This window comes from Artibeus jamaicensis, unplaced genomic scaffold (assembly GCF_021234435.1).
Source record: "Artibeus jamaicensis isolate MK-2021 breed Jamaican fruit bat unplaced genomic scaffold, CSHL_Jam_final contig_797, whole genome shotgun sequence".
In the NCBI taxonomy this organism is placed as follows: Eukaryota; Metazoa; Chordata; class Mammalia; order Chiroptera; family Phyllostomidae; genus Artibeus; species Artibeus jamaicensis.
Genome location: NW_026521977.1, coordinates 20,486,375 through 20,504,734, shown reverse-complemented (window position 1 = coordinate 20,504,734; position 18,360 = coordinate 20,486,375). Strand labels below are relative to the sequence as shown.

At 47.0% G+C, this 18,360-nt stretch overlaps 1 protein-coding gene across 2 annotated transcripts in view; it reads left to right on the top strand.

Moving 5' to 3' along the window:
• Positions 1-18,360, top strand: part of SLC1A2 (solute carrier family 1 member 2) — a 140,442-nt gene that overhangs the window by 78,727 nt on the left and 43,355 nt on the right. For both annotated transcript variants that reach the window (XM_053673109.1, XM_037128260.2), the window contains exons 2-6: positions 4,491-4,630; positions 6,444-6,596; positions 8,420-8,670; positions 13,560-13,728; positions 18,083-18,209. In XM_053673109.1, coding sequence (XP_053529084.1) covers positions 4,501-4,630; positions 6,444-6,596; positions 8,420-8,670; positions 13,560-13,728; positions 18,083-18,209 — 830 coding nt within the window. In that variant the 5' untranslated portion in view covers positions 4,491-4,500. The remainder of the gene's footprint in view (positions 1-4,490; positions 4,631-6,443; positions 6,597-8,419; positions 8,671-13,559; positions 13,729-18,082; positions 18,210-18,360) is intronic.

Below are 18,360 nucleotides of genomic sequence, written 5' to 3'. Positions count from 1 at the left end.
AGAGGCTCTTGGCAGAGCGAGCAATATCAGATGCTAATAAAAAGCAGGTTCTGAGAATAGTTTAAAACTTAGCACCAGCCCCATTATCTGTTCCTTATTGAGTCAGAAAAAAAGTTTCCAGCTCATTGTGGGAGCAGGACTCATGGATTTGTGTGAGAAAGAATGGGGCAGCAACTGCAAAATTAACAGCTGTTTTAATAATTTAATGGAGAAGTTATGGCTGAAGGAAATTATAGGCTCATTGTTTAAGCTTCTAATTATCCAACAGCTGTCTCATCACATGGCCTCACTTTGCTGGGCAGTGGAGAGAGATCTGGCAGTGCCAGCCTGCAGAAACTTCCACTATTAAGGAATTGCTTTGCTAAATTTTCCATTCAGAAGGTGCTCCAATAGAGCTAGATATGGCCTGCAGTGTTGGAAAGCATTGGGCTCGGAGTATTTGGTATAACCAAGCCGCACCTGGGCCTTTCAGTTCCCTAGCATTCAGGTCTATCTGCAAAGCCACAGATGGTAGGGAGGTGGGATTTATAAAGGGTAAATGTGCTCACTTGAAATAATTACTGTGTTTATCCAGTGCACTTACCCAGACCAGCTCCTGCCCTTTCTGCTCATGGCCAGGGGAGGAAACTGCAGGCTGGTGTGACCTCAGACCTCAGACCTCTGCCAGTGTCTAACTCTCTTCTCCCTGGGACTGTTTTTCTTTCACTGGGAGCTGGGAGAGTCGTCGAAAACCTATGATATTCAGGGTGGTAATAGGGCCTAGCATTACTGGATTGTCATTTGTTTGAATTGGCACCGTGCTAAAAAACAACACGTGGACACCAGGAGTTTCATCTGGTGGGAGCTTCGGGCTCTAATTTGGGTATGCAGATTTCCAAACTGTGTATATTCCATGTATTTGCAAAGCTCTGGATATATTACCTAATTAATTCAGGTGACCTCTCCTCCCTTTCAGGTTTCTGTTCAAATGCCTCCTTATCACAGGTGCCTTCCCTGGTCTCCTGATGCAAGAATACCTCTGCCTTCTTCCCACACGTCCCCCTCCTCCTAACACCCATCTCCACTTGAAATATATTTACCCATTTATTTGTTCTTCTACCAAGACGTTCACTGCATGAGAGCAAGGGCGTCGTCTGTCTTGTTGATCTGCCCTATCGTCAGCTCCTGGAGCATCATGGGGCTGGTAACACGTGCCCAGTAGACATGTGTGGAACAAAGGCAAGAAGGCAAGGGGTCTTGCTGAAGTGATATGTTCCAGTCGACCACAGAAGGGCCTCGTTCCCAGGACAAAGCAAGATGCCCTTTATGGCTGCTTTCCAATTCTTCATTTCTTTGAGCAAACATTTGTCAAGCACTTCGTACCAGGTGTTAGAGATCACAGACCTGCACCCCAGGGTTCACAGCTGGTGGGGGATGTACACATTTAGATTTCATCCACCCTTTAAGATCTAACGCTGGCATCAGCCCCTCTTGGAAGCCTTTCTAGAACACTCTTCCTATTCCCCAAATGTGGGTTAGGCACCATTCTTACCATTTCCTGTGTGAACCCAGGCAGAACTTTTCTGTGGCCGGTACGTCAAGCAGACAAGTAAGGTACAACGTAATTTCTGTTTCTTCTTGTAAGTCCTGAAGAGCGAGGGTTACACCTTCCTCATTGCCGAGTATAGTGTCTGACGCGGGGTCTCAGTAAGTACCAGTTATCCTGGTCATCGCCATTGTTGCTATGTGTGCTCGGCAACCAGCACTTATGTAGCTGCCTGTGTCTGTAATCGCATTTCAAAAACTACACCGATCCTGAAGATGATGAGGCTTGGAGGCATCTCTATATTGTGTTATATAATATTCTGTTACATTATAGTCTCTAATATCCCCCAGTTCAAGCTCTTGGGGTTGCTGTTCTGGGCCTGCAGGGGTCACTTAGACTGGCACAGAGTCTTTACAGAGAGTTCTCAGGAGACTGACTCCCTGGGTCCCCAGACACACGCTGAAGCCTTCATGAGCTTTAAAAATTATTTTCTGTGTACAGAAAATAATTTCTAATTATCCCGATGTTAGGAACTCCTATGAGCCTGGAGCATTTCTTTAATTCCAAGAGGGCAAGTTACAGGAATTGCCCTCAATAAATACTTGTGGGTTCATAGCATTTTGATGTTGCCACTTTGATGTGGGTGTTTTGATTCAGGGCTTCAGGGACATTTTGTCAGGGCTTAAAAAACACACCATTCAATGTGTTTTGTGCCACTTGTGGAACCGTGCGCAACAGGCATCCAACATGTTTGCTGGGTCGGGTGTGTACATTCACCCAGCATTTGAGTGTTTTCCCTTCGACGTGACCGTTTTAGTGCCTGACGCTTCCATTACATCATGTGGCTCTGGCCAGAATGTTTGCTTTAAACACTTGTTAGTCTCACTTGAATACTGACCATGTGCCTGATTCTAACTTCAATGGCAGGAGGGATTCAGCGGTAACAGAAGGCAGGGGGTGACAACCTGAGGGGTTTCCCAGAGCTTTGCCAAGGGCTGGCTGGCTAATGGAATATGATCACCATTTCAAACACATGTGACCCCTGCTCTTTGTTGCCAGTTTTCTGGTTGAGAGCTTCAGCGTGCTGGCTAGAGTCATGTTTAAAGATATAAAAAGATCCCAGTGCAAACACAGAAATGCGGTCTATCCATGTGGAAAAGATTGTTTTGATCATCTCCCCGTGCTCTGTTGTAACGAGGACTGTTCTGTCTGTTTGACTTGATGATGACAGGCTGTGGGCGTTACTGCTCTCGGATCAGAAAGGACCTCATCTGCTGGCTCTGAGCATCCCTGTCCAATTTTCTTTTTCAGAGGGTCTGAGTGATCATTAGCACACGCATATGCTAGACAGTCTGAGGTCGCCTGGAAACTAACAGAATGAGTAGAAAATGAGGCCACTGAGGGGGTGGACACAAAGAAGCTTATAATTTTGACTAACAATCTCCTCCGGGTATTTTACCCTACCATGCAACTTATTCTCAATTTTATTGCACTTTTGTAGCAATTATATTAAGCAGCCTGTTATGAAAAAGTAAGTGTGTAGTTGTATTTGGGTCCCTGGACTTAATTCTGAGACTGGATGCTGAGCGTGGAGTCTAATTGGAATGGTGGTACACCTGGGTAGATCCCTGAGTTAAATGTCACCCCTGCCATGAACTTGACAAGTATGGTGTGTCTCTTCTTCATAGTCTCTCTGGAGAAAGGAACTACCTATGTCAGCTGCCATGCCAGGCTTCTACCTTATGTGGTTGTGTTTAATTTCTACCAGGCTGGCATTGAGCCCTTATGTTTCTACACACCACCCAGCTGGCAAAGGATGGGGCAAGGACCTGACAGCCAGGTTCTCGGACTGCAAACCCCATGCTATGTCCATTCTAACCAGTGATGGCAAACCACAGGTCTGCAGATTGGTGTTGGTTCTGAAGGACATTTTCTCCAATCTGTGGTGAGATTATCTGGGTGAGCCTGCCTTTCTAGGTGTTAGAGACTATCTTTTTCTTTTATCAGATGATGGTGATTGCAAAGGACAGCTAACAAAAGTCTAAGTTCTCAGAGTAAAAATTTGGCCTCTCTGTGTCAATTCTCAAGCTTAAATTTAAAATCTTGTTGGCTTGGGAAATGACAAAGCTCAAAAAAGTAGCAAGTATGCTCTGTATCCTGGCCAAGGCTCCATTGCAGACTCTGGGCACAGCTTTGGACCACATGGATTTATCTGGAAAAGAGTCAGGCTGCATCCAGGATAAAGGTGATCACATGCCTCGTAAGACCCTGCTTCTCTGACGCTGAGTCACGGCGACTCTTGGGCGGCTTAGCAGAGCCCTGATAATGCAAGTGATCTTTTGAAAGCCACAAAGGATTAAATTTTTAAAAAACAGGATAAACCATTTTTTCTGAAGGAGAGACAAAACTTGGAGTACCGGCATTTATGACTTTTCTGTGTCCAGGATGGGGAAAGCTTGAGTTTAGAGGCATTTTAATTTAGTATGACTTAGGCTGTGACCTTAGTTATTCAAAAGTCACCCTTTTGCAGCTGTTACAGAAGGAAAGAGCTCAGGTTTTGGAGCCAGACGTATCTGGGTTTGATCTCCATTTCTTTTAGCCTGTGACCCTGGGCAAGTTTTCTTTCTGTCTAAAGGGATGAGGATACTTGCCTATGAGAGTTAAGGGGTAAACAACCCTTGGAAAAACCTGCCCTCTTCCTACAGTCTTTCTTTTCTTTACTGTGATGATCCAAGATCCCAGGGACCAAAGCATCTGGTACGTAGATATTCGGTGTGTCCCTGTGTCCTGAACCAGAATTCAGAATAACCCGAATGCTTTTTTTGTTTTGATTTTCTTATCGATGTTTCCAGATTCCCAGCTATGCCTGGGGGAAGCCTGTTACTCCTCCTCCTACTGGAGCCCCTCAAACAGGGTCGGGGAGGTGCCCAGCGGTCTCTGACCATGACCTTCACTTCTCTTTCAGTGCCAACGTCATGCCCAAGCAGGTTGAAGTGCGAATGCATGACAGCCACCTCAGCTCGGAGGAGCCGAAGCCCCGGCATCTGGGGCGGCGGCTGTGCGACAAGCTGGGGAAGAACCTCCTGCTCACTCTGACGGTGTTCGGTAGGTGACAGGCACCTCCCCACCTGCCCCTCTTCTCTCAGTCTCTCCTGGTTCTGTGAGGAAGCTGGTTCTGGCAGCCAGCCCTCCCACGTGCTCCAGTGGGTGCCAGCATGGCTGCCTCCACGGTGTCACTTCCCCTTCCCCCTCACCTGCCCTGGACATCAGTTATCCTCTTTGGATGCTAGTGGTTCCCAAATTTCTGTATGCGCAGATATGGCCCGTGAGGCTGGCAGATCCCCAGGGCTACTGATCTGTGGAAACATGCCCTTGGGCCACCCGGAACAAAGGCCTGGACTCTGTATCTTAACACACCTTCTAGAAGATTCCAAAGCAGGTAGTCAGAGAAAAATACCTACATCAAGATAAAGGCAACAGTTGCAGAAAACCCCACTAAGATAGTGTGCGAGGTCTAATCCTGTCAGAAATTTTATTATCTTAGATGAGTGTAGCACATCAGCTCATCACGGTCAGTGTGAGAGAGGCTCGTACCGAAGCCTTGATCTGCTCCTGTGCTCTCTCAAAGGCCTTGTTCCCCTGCTGCAGGCCTCACCCACACCTAGTTGTCCTTTTGTGTGACTATTTTGGTCTTAGGTTTTCAATCAGGCTTTATTGAGAATGTGGTAAATTGCAGTTTCTTGTCATGGCAACCACACCATTTCCTTTCGTGGTCCCTCCCTTGTTCTTCAGCTGTCACGTAGGCTACACACAGAAGCAACGAACAGTTCACCTGCCCACCCCGATGCACCTCCTCACACCCTTCATGCCATGGCCTCTTCTCTGAGCAGTCACCTCGGGTCTCAGCGGACCAGGGCCGTCGCTGGCAGCTTGCCGTAGCTCAGCTCCCTCCATGACAAGAAGCCACAGGCATGGCAGGGTTTTCCGAGGGTTACCTCCACATAAGGACATGTCATTCCTCATAGGTCTTGGAGAAGTATATTTTTCACCTGTGGAAGAAAAAAGGCCCAGGCTTTTGGCCACGTGACTCCCTCTGTGTCCCTAGAGTGAACACTGTCGCCCACAGACTGGGAACTCCCCCCTTGCTCAGAGTCAGTGGTGTTATGACCTGATTTGTGGTTCCCACAAGGGTTGTTTATGTTGGCCGCCGGGTTGGAGAAATCTGGAGCTCTCCTTGTGGAAGCCCTGAGCATGCAAAATAAGAGGCTCCTGCCAGCATCTTGGCTCAAATTGTTTCCTCCCAACTGATATAATTTTAAAGACCCTTCTTGATCACCCATAAGATCAGAGAGTCTAAAGATTATGTAACAGGCTATATAAGTGAAGGACAAAACTTGCTGAGGGTAAACCACAGGAAAATTATTGGAAATTAAAGGAGACAGAGGAAAAAAGGGAAACTCACATTAGCTTAGTCAGTCAAATATTCCTTCTATAGGGTATGCAATTGAGAAGGGAAGAAATGCACAAAACATTGTGCCATGGGGCTGGGCCGAGGAAAAGCAATCTCTGGCACTTGGATTGTTTCTACTGACAAATCTCTGACTCTACACATGGACAATAGTCTCAAAAAAGTTGGAGTCCAGTTGCCGTGATATACTTCCCATAAAGCCCGGTGAAGGCTGTCCTTGGCTCTTGCAGAACTGCCTTTTAGAGTGGTTGGAGGTACAAAATATCTCTTATGAGTCATCAACATCAGCTTCACTTATCTAGTAGTACTTTTGTTACATGTTATTCATCATCTGATAATAGAGAATATGGGAAAGGTCAATGTCACTGAAATAAGATCCCAGAGCTATATTCAATCGACTAGCATAAAAAATGAATAAACCCAGATTTCCCCCCCCTTCCTTATTTATAGGTGTCATCCTGGGGGCAGTGTGCGGAGGGCTTCTTCGCTTTGCATCTCCTATCCACCCTGATGTGGTTATGTTAATAGCCTTCCCAGGGGATATACTCATGAGGATGCTAAAAATGCTCATTCTCCCTCTAATCATCTCCAGTTTAATCACAGGTAAGTCCACCTAGCTCTCTGGTGCTTGGCTGAAGTGGGCCCCAGTCTTGCTTCAGCTTTGGGATTGACCTTTGCATCTCTGTTTAGTGGAAGGGATGAACGCGATTGTCTGTGTCATTTCACACTAGAGGCTTTGTTTTCCTGTCTCTCCCCTGTTTATTTCAGGGGACCATGAACCCTGAAAACAGTTTGCCATCTGTCGGGCAGTCCATCTGCCTGTCCGGCAACTAGAGATGAAAAGGAAACAATCTTATGTTAAAAATGGTAGTATCTTTAGTGATTCTAATTTTTGTGCATATTTTTTCTCATTTTCTAACTTATAATTTGTTTGGAAACTGGTAAAGGTAATAAGTAGAAAAGAAAATTCACTGTTTAATTGGGTGTAGAGGGAAATAAGTATTAAAACAAGTGAAATACTGGCTAGGAAAGCTCTTTGACTTTTTCAGAAGAAAATTAGCCTTATGTATATCACGGTCACTTGTTTTGGTTGAAAAAATTGTTTTATATGAAAGAATATTTTCCCTCCATGAGTTTATACTGGTACTTTCCTCCTTACTGAATGCTATTACCAGAACAGCATATAAATTGTTGTAGTATAGAGACTAAGCTCTGAGATAAAGAGAAATGCTGGGCTTCAGTCCATATTTAGATGGCAGCAGGTTGGGTGACCTTGAGAAAGTTGTCCCTTTGGACGGTCCACTTTACGAAGGAAGCAAGCCTCTGTTGATCCCAAGAGACTCGGATGCCAAAGCAGATCATCCTAGAGTCTCATAGTTTTGACCAGAAAACCCGGTGACCGGAAATGCTGGGTCTTGGGTTCCAGAAAGCCTTATCATTTTGTTCAACCCCAGACTGAGTGAAGCTGTACTTTCACCTTAAATGTTCCTTTGCAAACTAGAGGAAGTGTTCTCCACGCCCGTTTAACAGACTGTGTGCTGGCCGACCTGGTAGGGAAGCCAAGTTTTCCTTGGCGAGAACTAGACTTTAGGTTGTAAGAAATGGGTTATGTCATATATGGGTGAGCTTAATTCAGAGAAATGAACATCAAGGACTTCCTCCCCCATGCCAAAAATGGGGTGCCATCTCTTTGTTTAGTAAAAACAGGAACTGAAACTGGGAAGTAGAAAATTGAAGAAGCAACTGGGAAAAAAACCCATGAAGGCTGGAGTTTTTGTGACTTGCTTGGAATTCCCTCCAACAATCCCAGAACCTCCCACAGTCCCAACAAAGCACTCATCTTTCGGGGGTGCCTTCTGCACGAGTTCTTTAATTCCTACACAAGATGGAGAAGGCGAGAGGCCTCTCCTACATTACCATTCCAGACTTGATTTCAATGACCAGCAATATATTCAAAAGTTCTGAGGCTTGACATGCTGCTGCCGGCTTTTTATTTCCCCACGTGAGGACATGAAGAGCAACAACAACAGAAAGAACCAGTAAAAAACTAGCATGCACCCTCACTGTCACTTCACTAAAGGATGTTTTGATACCAACTAAGTGGGAAGGACATACTCTAAGAGTGAAACATATTTAAATTTATTCAACTTCATTTTAACTCACTGTTGCAGAGGACAAAAAGGAATCACCGACCAGTTTATAAACTCCAAATCAGAGATTGTCATTTCTCCCCAGTTTTGCAGAATTTCAACAATGTCCTGGAAAAAGAGAGTTGCCAACTGTGGGATTGACTATACATTTAGTAGAAAAAGGTTTAATTAAGCATTAATGCATCCGAATGCTAGGAAGCCAAGGCACAGGTATGCAGAGATGGGTAATGAACAGAAATAACACTGAATGAATTCCTTGGTTTCTTCTCCATCCAGGGTTGTCAGGCCTGGATGCCAAAGCCAGTGGGCGCTTGGGCACAAGAGCCATGGTGTACTACATGTCCACGACCATCATCGCCGCTGTCCTGGGGGTCATCTTGGTCTTGGCCATCCACCCAGGGAACCCCAGACTTAAGAAGCAGCTGGGGCCTGGGAAGAAGAATGATGAAGTGTCCAGCCTGGATGCCTTTCTGGACCTCATTCGAAATCTCTTCCCAGAAAACCTGGTCCAAGCCTGTTTCCAACAGGTAATGCAAGGTTCCGATTTTCCTGCCTGTCCAAGCTCCCAGGCTCCCCAGGTGCAAACGCAGAGTCTGTTTCAATGAACCAGCTCTGGGGAGCGATTTTCTTAATTTTTAATTATCTCTGTCTAGGTAGGTCTGAGGTGACCTAGGACAGGGTTAGGGACTCGAAGTCATGTGGGGGTTTTTTATACCACCTTTTTTTAGCTCACAATACCACTTCTAGTGTTTTTTTTTTTTCCCTCTGTCTTTCTTTTTTTATTCCTGCCTCAGCATCGTCCAAGGGCACATTTTTATCACCCTCGCCCGCAGCCCTCCAGCGTTCCCAGTGGTTCTAGATCTCGGCAGTACAGCCAAACCACATGTGGTGTGTTCAAAAAATATACATGCTCTATGAAGTCAAAATCTCCAGGGTGGGCCTGGGAATTGGGTGTTTTTTTAAATTGTGGTAGTAACACATGAGGCTTGTGAAATGTTTAAATAAATGCATGTACATGAAGGAAAAATTCAAGTTATCCCTTCCCTTCCCTAGAGCTGCTCATGTTGAGAATTTTGCTTGTGTGTGTGTGTGTGTAAAATGCATGTGTATATAATCTTTAAAAAATCCCCCCAAGTGTTACTGCATCTTATGTACCATGTTGCACCGTGCTTTTTCATTTAAGACCGTTTCAGCATTCTGTCTTGCTTGCTTCTTCTTTTATGTCTGCATACAATTTCTAAACGATAAATTCCTAGAAGCTAAGATGTCCTGCCAAGAAGTTTTAAATTTGGAATTTGCTGGGTGTTGCAAAATGGCTCTGCAAAAGTTTGCAGCGGCGGGTACTCCTGCCCGCGGCATATAGGCATATCTATTTTTAAAAATGTGTGATTCTTAGGAACAGATGAGTCTGCTGAGTGGAACCACTGAGCCTGCTGCCTGGGTCCCACTCAGCAGCCTGTTGTCTGGCTCTAAGGCCAGCTCAGGTTAGAATACATCTCAGTTTTCCTTAGCTCACGTGGGAACTAAACTAGAACCAAGAAACTTCCTTCAGACATTTCCGGGAATCCCAGAAGTATTCTGGGGTTGGGAAATAGGTCATTTAGAGGGAAATCCTGGATTCCCAGCTGTCCCCCAAATGTAATTGCCAACCACTGCAAACCCAGGTTACTCTGGGTTGGGTATGTTCCCTGCTTCCCAAAGCTACTTTGGTGCCCCTGTAGCAAGGAGCTATATTAACAGGAGCCATTCCAGGCAGGGGTAGCTGGGTGGGGAGTGGGTAGAAAGAAGCCGGTGTTGACTGGCCCTCTCCTTGTATACTGTGCTTCCCCTCAGCCAGCCTGCTTAGAAGATGAATTGGCTTGCTTTGAGGTGATAGACATAATTGGGTGCCAAGTCTATTCTTACTGTTTTGGAAAGAGCATTCTGGAACCATAGGTGATCCGGTAGAAGAGTTGGGGGTGGGGGCAGAAGAGAGGGATGGGGAGGGACAGATTGGAGCCTCCTTCTGGTTTTGGTGGCAACCATGCCCCATGCAGGAGGTTGGTGGGTGAAGCAGGACTGGGAAGCAGGTAGACACTCAGCACAGTTGCTCTGGTCTCGGGGTGAGTTTTGGTGGTGTCTGCCATGCTTGTGCTCAGTGACCTCTCTGATCAAGGGGAATTCTCTGCACACGGTTGTGCATGATCAGGGCGGTACCGTATGACGCTAGAATAGAGAGCTGTGGCATTCTCTGTCCCAGGACCATCCTGACCACCCCCTCCACTGGCGAAATTCATGTGAGGAATGAACCCTTAGTCCCCCAGCTAAGCCCAGAGTCATTCCCTTTGGGTTAGGAAAGACAACAAATTGAGTGGAATCTTTCAGCTCAGGGAGAGGGAGGGTACAGACTCCTTAAGCCAGACTTCAGTCAGCCCAGAGGAAGGGCATCGAAACTAGCCTCCCCGCCATGGACTTAGGTGGACCTTGAAGAGGCTTAGAAGAAAGGGAACTCTCACAGGGTGATATTCCATTACAGAGAGGAAGGGTGCTGGAGGCACCTTCTTGTCCACAGGTAACACTCAAAGTGATTTCAAATCGCCTTTCTGGGTGGAGGGGGCTTCATGATCAGTTAGACACAGAGACGTAAAGAAGAAAGTGCCTCATGGATGTGGACGACAGTGAGGTGATTGCTGGGGGGAGGAGGGTATGAGGGAACTAAATGGTAATGGAAAAATACCATGAAGATTAAATTGAAAAAAAAAGAAAGAAAGAAAGAAGAAGGTGGGTTGTCCCCAGAGCAGAGTCCGTCTCACCCAAGGTGCCAGGACCTGTGTCTTTGAGACCAGGGAGGCCTCCTGCTTGCTGCTTAATGTAGACTAGGAATCAAGGTGAGGTTGCCAAGAGATCCGTGGCTGCATGGTACAGCCTGATCATATTCAACGGCACCCAGCAATAGGGACCACGGTGGGCCTTCTCTCCCACGGAATTCAGTGATCTGTGCCTGCTCGCTGTGCAGGTGCTGTGAGTACCTCTCCGGTGCCACGCTCTGTGCTGCGTACGGGGGGCCGAGGGAAGGAGGAAGTTGGAGTGCCTACTCTGTGGAGCTTACTTCCATTGGGTGAAGGTGAGCGGGGCTAGATCAGGAAGAATATCAGGTAAACACACAAGATACTTAGAAATTAAGATGTGTGCTTTGAGGGCTGGGGGCAGGATGGAGGGCTAGGCAGTCACTAGGGTGGGGGTGGGGCGTCTGAGCTGAGGCACTGAGGGGTCAGAATGAGCCAGGTGAGAACTTCGGGGAGTGGCCTGCTCAGCAGAGGCCCAGGTGTGCAGAGGCTGGAAGGTACTTGGGGGTTCAGAGACCAAAAGGGAGGCCAGTGTGTGGGGCGTGGGGTGAGTGGAGTAAGCAAAATCCTGCTCAGGCATGGCCTGGGGGTCTGGGGTCAGACTTGGGTTCTTATTTTAAGAGAGTTTTAGGCAGAGAGATGACTGTTTTTCTATTTAAAAAAGCAACAGTCTGGCATCTATGGATATAGAGAGAGCTCCAGGTAGCTATACCAACCTGGTGATTGTAGGCAGACAGGAAGAGAGGTGGGAAGGTCACTGAGCAGGCTTTTGTAGGTTTGAAGGGGAGAGACCCTGGTGGTTTGGACTCAAGTAGACTGGACTTGGCACCCCGATGGGGTTGTCCAACCCAGACAGGCAATGAATTGAGAGCCCAGCTAGAGAACCAGGCCTGTGTTTTAACATCCTGGTCTCCCTATGTTCAACTTAAGCCACTGCTCTGTGCTATGTGAAAGCTGGGCGTTCGAGTCAAACATCACTCATTTTGAAGCCTGCTTCCGCATCTACTACCTGTCAGTCCTGGGGTTAGTCCTTAGCCCTGTGAGCCTGAAGGTAGTCTTGACATAAGAGGTAGTAGGTATCAAACGTGGAGCACCTGCTTCCAACATGACCCTGGAAACCACCATTTATTTCAGCCTGTGGCCATTACAACTTTGAACTTCCGAAGCTTTGGTCTCTTTAGTATTCTTAGGATAGATAGGTCTACAGATGGCTTCTTGTCCCCAGTTTGTTACTGGGCGCATGGCTCTATTGCTCACGGAATCTTCCCTTATGATCACTCCCGAATTCTCTCTTCATGCCGACATTGCCCAGACCATGGGGCCCACATCTGCCTGTGTCCCTCCTCACACACTGAGCCTGCGCTTTCTTCCTCCTTGCACAAGAGCAAACATGTGGCCGGGCTGGAACCGAGAGCACCTGCCCCACTTCGGAGAACACTGCTTTCTTTTCTGCCATTTCGGATAAACGGTCAGATTAAGCATGGCCTACCCTTGGGCCCAGCTGCGGTAGGACTGGGCCCATAGAATTTATCATGCAGCGCTTGTGGTGCCAAGAACTCACTGGTGGTCATGTCGTCTGAGTTGAAGTCCCAGCTCTGCCAATAGCTCCATGACGTCTGAAAAGCCACTTGAGCTCCCCGTGCTTTTTTCCCATATCTATTGAGGGTTCAGCCATCTGTTGCCAACTCCGTGCCAGTGCTGACATTCTAGGATTCTGTGTGAGTTCTATTTTAATGCCCCTGGAGGGAGTGATTCTCTGGGCTCGGATGTGAGTTTTCGCAGCACTCCGCACGCAGGGTGCCTGGCACCTTTAAAAATAGGATGGCTGCCACAGATGTCGAGGAATAGCATGAGAGGTTCTTGGGAGGCCGTTTGCACAGAGATGCTTGGGGAACTTCAAGTAAGGCTTGGCATCAGTATCCAGAAGGAGCAGGTGTCTTCCCAGCTTACATTTGGGTCTGAAATACAAGAGGACACCCTTACCGTGGTGGCTGCTGGTGGCTGGCACATCTGGCACCCAGGTGGAGGTGTCAGCAGAGCCTGGGCCCGGAAGGACCTGCAGAAGTTGGTCTGTGAAGACTTTGCCCCACAGGAACCAGGCGGGAAGGAGCCAAAGAGGCAGAGCATGAAGTACTGACCCTTGTCCTCTTCTTCTTAACCAGGTTCCATCTCAAGGGGCCACAGGGGCACCCAGCTGGGCCTCAAAATTATGAGGAATGGCCATGGTGGACATTTTATACTGTCCTGAGGCCCAGAGCTACCATCATGGGGCTAAAGAAGCAGACACCCACCCCCAGGTTGAAGCTCATGTCCCATGACCGAACCATTCTGTCTGTAGCCTGTTACCAATGAGTGTTACAAATCCTGTAATTGTCAGGTGATGAGGATGGTCACATCCCACTGTAGAAGAAGAATAAAGTGTCACCTTGTTAAACACAGACACAAACTAGTCCCCAGTCTCCATAACCTTGTTTTGGCATTTGTTAATTATTTTTTTAACTTAACTAGGAACTTTAAAATAGGTAAGTGGCCAGGCTTAACCTTTTGGACCAAGCCTCATCTTTATGTGTTTCTTTCTTTCACTCCATTAGATTCAAACAGTGACGAAGAAAGTCCTGGTGGCACCTCAATCAGAAGAGGAAGGCAATGTCACCAACTCTGTCGTCTCCCTGTTGACGGAGGCTGCGACAGAGGCGCCTGAGGAAACCAAGGTGGTTATCAAGAAGGGCCTGGAGTTCAAGGACGGCATGAATGTCTTAGGTAGGCAACTTGGTATTCAACTCCCTGGGGGAGGATCCTTTGCCTCCACAACCAGGGGCAGCCTCACGGCCTCTCAGCACCTGGCATCCCTCACTCCCTCCTCAGGAAACCAATGTCTCTGCCATCCTCTAGGGGGAGCAGGAGGCTCTCTCTGGGGAGCGGTTTGAGGGTCACTGGGACTGGTAGTTGAGGGACTGAGGGAGAGTGGCAGAAGCAATCTCCTGAGGGACAGGACAACAAGAGGTCAAGTGTGGGAAAACAGACAGGATGAACATTCACGGGCACATTCTCTGATATTCTGTGTGGCGTGGGCAAGTCACTCTCTGTGACTCGCCATTTCATAAAGTGGCACATCCAGTTCTCTCATTTCCTAAGCACTTTTTTAGCTGCCCTTGTATACCAGTACTGTGCTAGGCATGGGCGATGCCCCCCACCCCCGGCTCTCACAGTCTATAAACAATGCAACACTGTCAGGAGGACAACGTGTTGGTGTCCAGAGCAGCTTCCCAACAGGAGATGACCTTGTTTAACTTTCCGGACGTCTAATGAGCGCTTAGAAGTCCAGAAAGTCCAGCTCCTAGCCTGGAGCCTTAGTGTGCCATCCTAGAAGTTCTTCGGCTCTGGAGTTGGGCGGATTGGGCTTCGGTCTCTTATGGACCGCTCTCTGCTTATCTGACCACGGGCAGTTGCCCCACTTCTTGAGCTGCGCTGGTGACGTGGGGATGGATTGGCATTTCCCTTGTAGATCAGTGTGAAGATGAAACGAGACTGTGTATGTACAGCACAACTGTACATGCCACAGGCTTTATTCGTGTGAGCTACTGTCATTATTGAGGTGAGCTGAGGAACTCAATAGGGAAAACACCCTCCACCAAGGACAGAGACCCCTCTATAATGTGAGTGACTCCAGTTTGCTCAGCTTACTCCCTACCCATCCCTTGGGTCCACTCCCGGCCCTAACCCCCATCCACTATTAGAATGGTGTCCAGAAGACAAGAAAGAGGGACAGATGGCCATAAACTGGGGGAAATGGGGAATCTGGGTGGAGGAAATGTGTTGGTCCATGCAAGCCAGGTTTCTCAGGATTTGAGTGAGAGCTGTTCTGACACGGATGAGCTCAGTGGGACTTTCACTCTGCCATCCAGGAGATTGAATACCCTTGTCTCCTTAGTAGGCTTGTCAGATAAAAGACAGAGTGCCCTGTTAAATGTAAATGTCTGATCACTAACAAACAATTGTTTAGTGTATGTCCCAAATATTGCATGGGACATACTGATATTAAAAAATTTTACTCATTGTTTTTCTGAAATTCAAATCTTAACTAGCCATCCTGTTTGTTTATTTGTTTTAAATTTGGTAACCTTACTCCTTTTTATCCAGAATAGTTGAAAGGGGTAGTGGGGGCAGGATTGTCCAGCTACTGAAAAGCAGAAGCTTGAGTGAAGCATCTTTTTTTTTGTTTCCGGCCTGGCAGGAAGCAGGTTGGGTAAGCGGGGATCGAGGGTGGTGATAAGCTGACTTGGTTGCCAGGCAATGGAAAAATCAGTAAACACTGTTGCCATCAGTGTGAGATGAAGGAGGAAGGAGAGAAGAGAGAATGGGAGAGTTCTCTGAAAAGGAAGGTTTGCAAATATCCTCAGCATTTACCCCCGAGTGGCTTTTGTCTCCCATTGCCCAGATATCTGGGACCCTTTCGGGACCTTCCCAACTACCCTTGCTTTCCCAAACCCTGTGGTCAGAGTGGCTCCCCAGTCTTCCATACACCCTGGGGGAGGTTGAAGCCATGAGTAATGGGGCCAAAGCTTTGGGGTGAATCATTCAGAAGACTTTCAAGGTCATTTGCAGAATCTTGGTGAATTCTGGGAAGACACATGACCTTTGACTGTACTGGGGAGTTTCAACACAGCTCACTAGTCTCTCAACCCTAAGGACAGAGTCTTAGAGGGCTTTGTTCAAATGAAACACCACTGTTCCAGCATGAGTTGAATGAGTCAGTGTTTCCAGAGGGAAATAACAAGCTGGACGTGGGTTTCCAAGTGCAGTTTGAGGCTCTGGAAAGCCAAGGGAAGTTAGGCTGTTGAGAAACTACCCACTTACAAATCATAGCTGAAATATGGTTCTTTCCATGGTTTTCCAAAGGCAGAGATGGTGTCTTTTCTGTGTTTTGTTTTTGGCTTTGGAAAGTCCCAAGGATCAAGCATTGCAATAAGTAAAGATAAAACCCTGGCTCTGGCCTTGCACTTCTTTAAAGTTTCCTTTCTTTCCCAGAAAACCTCCAGAACACTTCTGGGCTCTACTCTAATCCCGACTGCTTCAGTCCGCAGTGCAAGATCGGCCCCTAAGCAGCTCTCTCTAGTACCTGTCCACACGGCTCATTTCTGCTGACCCTGCCAGGGGCACTTTTTTATGCCAGTTCTTTGGGACTTTGAGACCCTGCTCATTTTCTCTTAAAATTTACAAATGCAATTAACCAAGTAATACTAGCTATTCTAGGCCACAATATTCAGATTATTTCTCATCATACACCTCGCAAACTCCTCTCTGTAGGCTCAAGAGAAAGGCTTGACGGTAGCCTGGATTTGATTTCGTACATTACTGCAGAACAAGGCCACTCTGTCCTGGATCTAATTCTTATTGAGCTTTTGTCTTCATGGGCAGTAACTCCCTTGTAAGTTACTTGTCCATCTTTCTGGCCAAGAGCGGAAAAGGGGAAATATTAAATATCGAGGATTAACAATCCTGAATGCAAGTACTGGGTTCTTTTTGCTGAAGATGGAGAGGTCCCTTGAAGGGCAGCTGGATAGTCTGGGTTGATATGAGCGCGATGTGGGGCGGTAAGTGTTTTTGTAACTATGGAAAAGGTAAAACCAGAGGTTCAGAGAGAAAAAAATTCCCCTCTGAGAGAACTAGATTATAGTGCTATCATTTCCCAGATCTAGTCTAAGACATTAGGTACAACTGGACACAATGGGAAACTGGATGTCAGAGGGAGGAGTAGAAATTAGGCCTACCAAACTGGGTCAGGGTAGGGTGGGAAAGAAGAGGAAGAGAGAGGGGAGAGAGGCCGGCCCATGCTGCAGATCAGAGAGAAGAGGCAGATGGGCACCAAGGCCCTGTGGCCAAGGGGACACTGAGTGATAACCCATGCAAGTCATCAGCACTGGACCCCCAAGAGTGGTGATACTGGGCCAGGAGTTGGGGGAGGGGGCACCCAGTGACTGGCATTCAGAAATATAGACATCCCCAGGCAGGTGTGGGGACACATATAGCCATGTAGTGTGCCCAGTCCCAGGGTGACGTGAGTGACATCATAGACCAGGCACTGGGTTGGTAAGGAGAGAAAAAGCTGCATCTTAGAGGAGCTAAAATATAGGGTAGGTTCCCAGAACTAAAAATTGAGGCACAAGGGAGTGTGGAAAAAGCTGATACAGAAACGAGACCCAGGCTGAGTGTTGGATTTGGTCCAGGCCCTCATGCAATTTGATGCTGACATGAAGGAGCTGTGACAGAGCTCCTCAAATCCTTCTGGCTTCGACTATGGTTGACCCTGGAGGCAGAGCTGGGGCTGGGCTTATATGTAGGTCAAGTGCTGCCAAGTGAATGGAGAAGGGCTGAGGGGCCACGAAGTAACAAAGTCTACCTTTTGCCTTTAAGATCTTGAAAAAAAATACAATTTAAAACCAGCATTCTAACATTTTGACCATGAAAAGTTATGATAAATTCATAAATAACAGTTTAAACCCAAACAAACTAGGTTGTTTGGGGTTTCCCAACTGTTCTGGATTTCTTTTTGTTTTCCATTTGATTTCTTGACATTCCCTCTCCCACATTAGGAATGTGGCCATAGAGAAATAATTTTTCATTTTGATTTTCCTAGAGTGAAATACACCAGCCATGTATTAGTCTGGGACAACGCCACAGCAGTGTAGACATAACCCTGGCAGAGACTTTATTGGTTACTTGGACTCTGCTGATTTCATATTGGCTCCAAGTCCCAACAAGCCTTCCTTCATTAATCTACACACTAACAAACCTGCTTACACATGATTTCATGAGTGAGAAGAGAGTGGAGAAGTATGTTTTAGTTTGGAATGAAAATGAATTTGTTTCCATCGAGGAACTAACACAGCTGGTAGTTGCACTTGCTCAGGGAAAGTGTTAAGGAAAGCCGTTATTCTTAGGGGCACAGTCTTTTCCATGTGACATCTAGTGCTCTTGTCTTTTCATGCCTCATCCGTGGAGTGGGTAGCAGACATGAGCGTGTGTCTCCACACATCGGGAATGGTGAAGACTAAGGGGGAAGAAAGACATGCTTTATAACGTGTTCTTCTGTACAATGTGATTCACCCAACAGGTCTGATTGGGTTTTTCATTGCTTTCGGCATCGCCATGGGGAAGATGGGCGAGCAGGCCAAGCTGATGGTCGACTTCTTCAACATTCTGAATGAGATTGTAATGAAGTTAGTGATCATGATCATGTGGTAAGTGGGCTTGTCTTTACTTCATCGTGGTGGAGGTGTCAGAAGGTCATGGGGTCCCCAGAAAATCTCTCTCTCTCTCTCTCTTTGGAGCTTTTCCTAGAAAATGGGGCAAAAAAATAGCCCACACGCCAAATGTTATCTGCTATGTGTT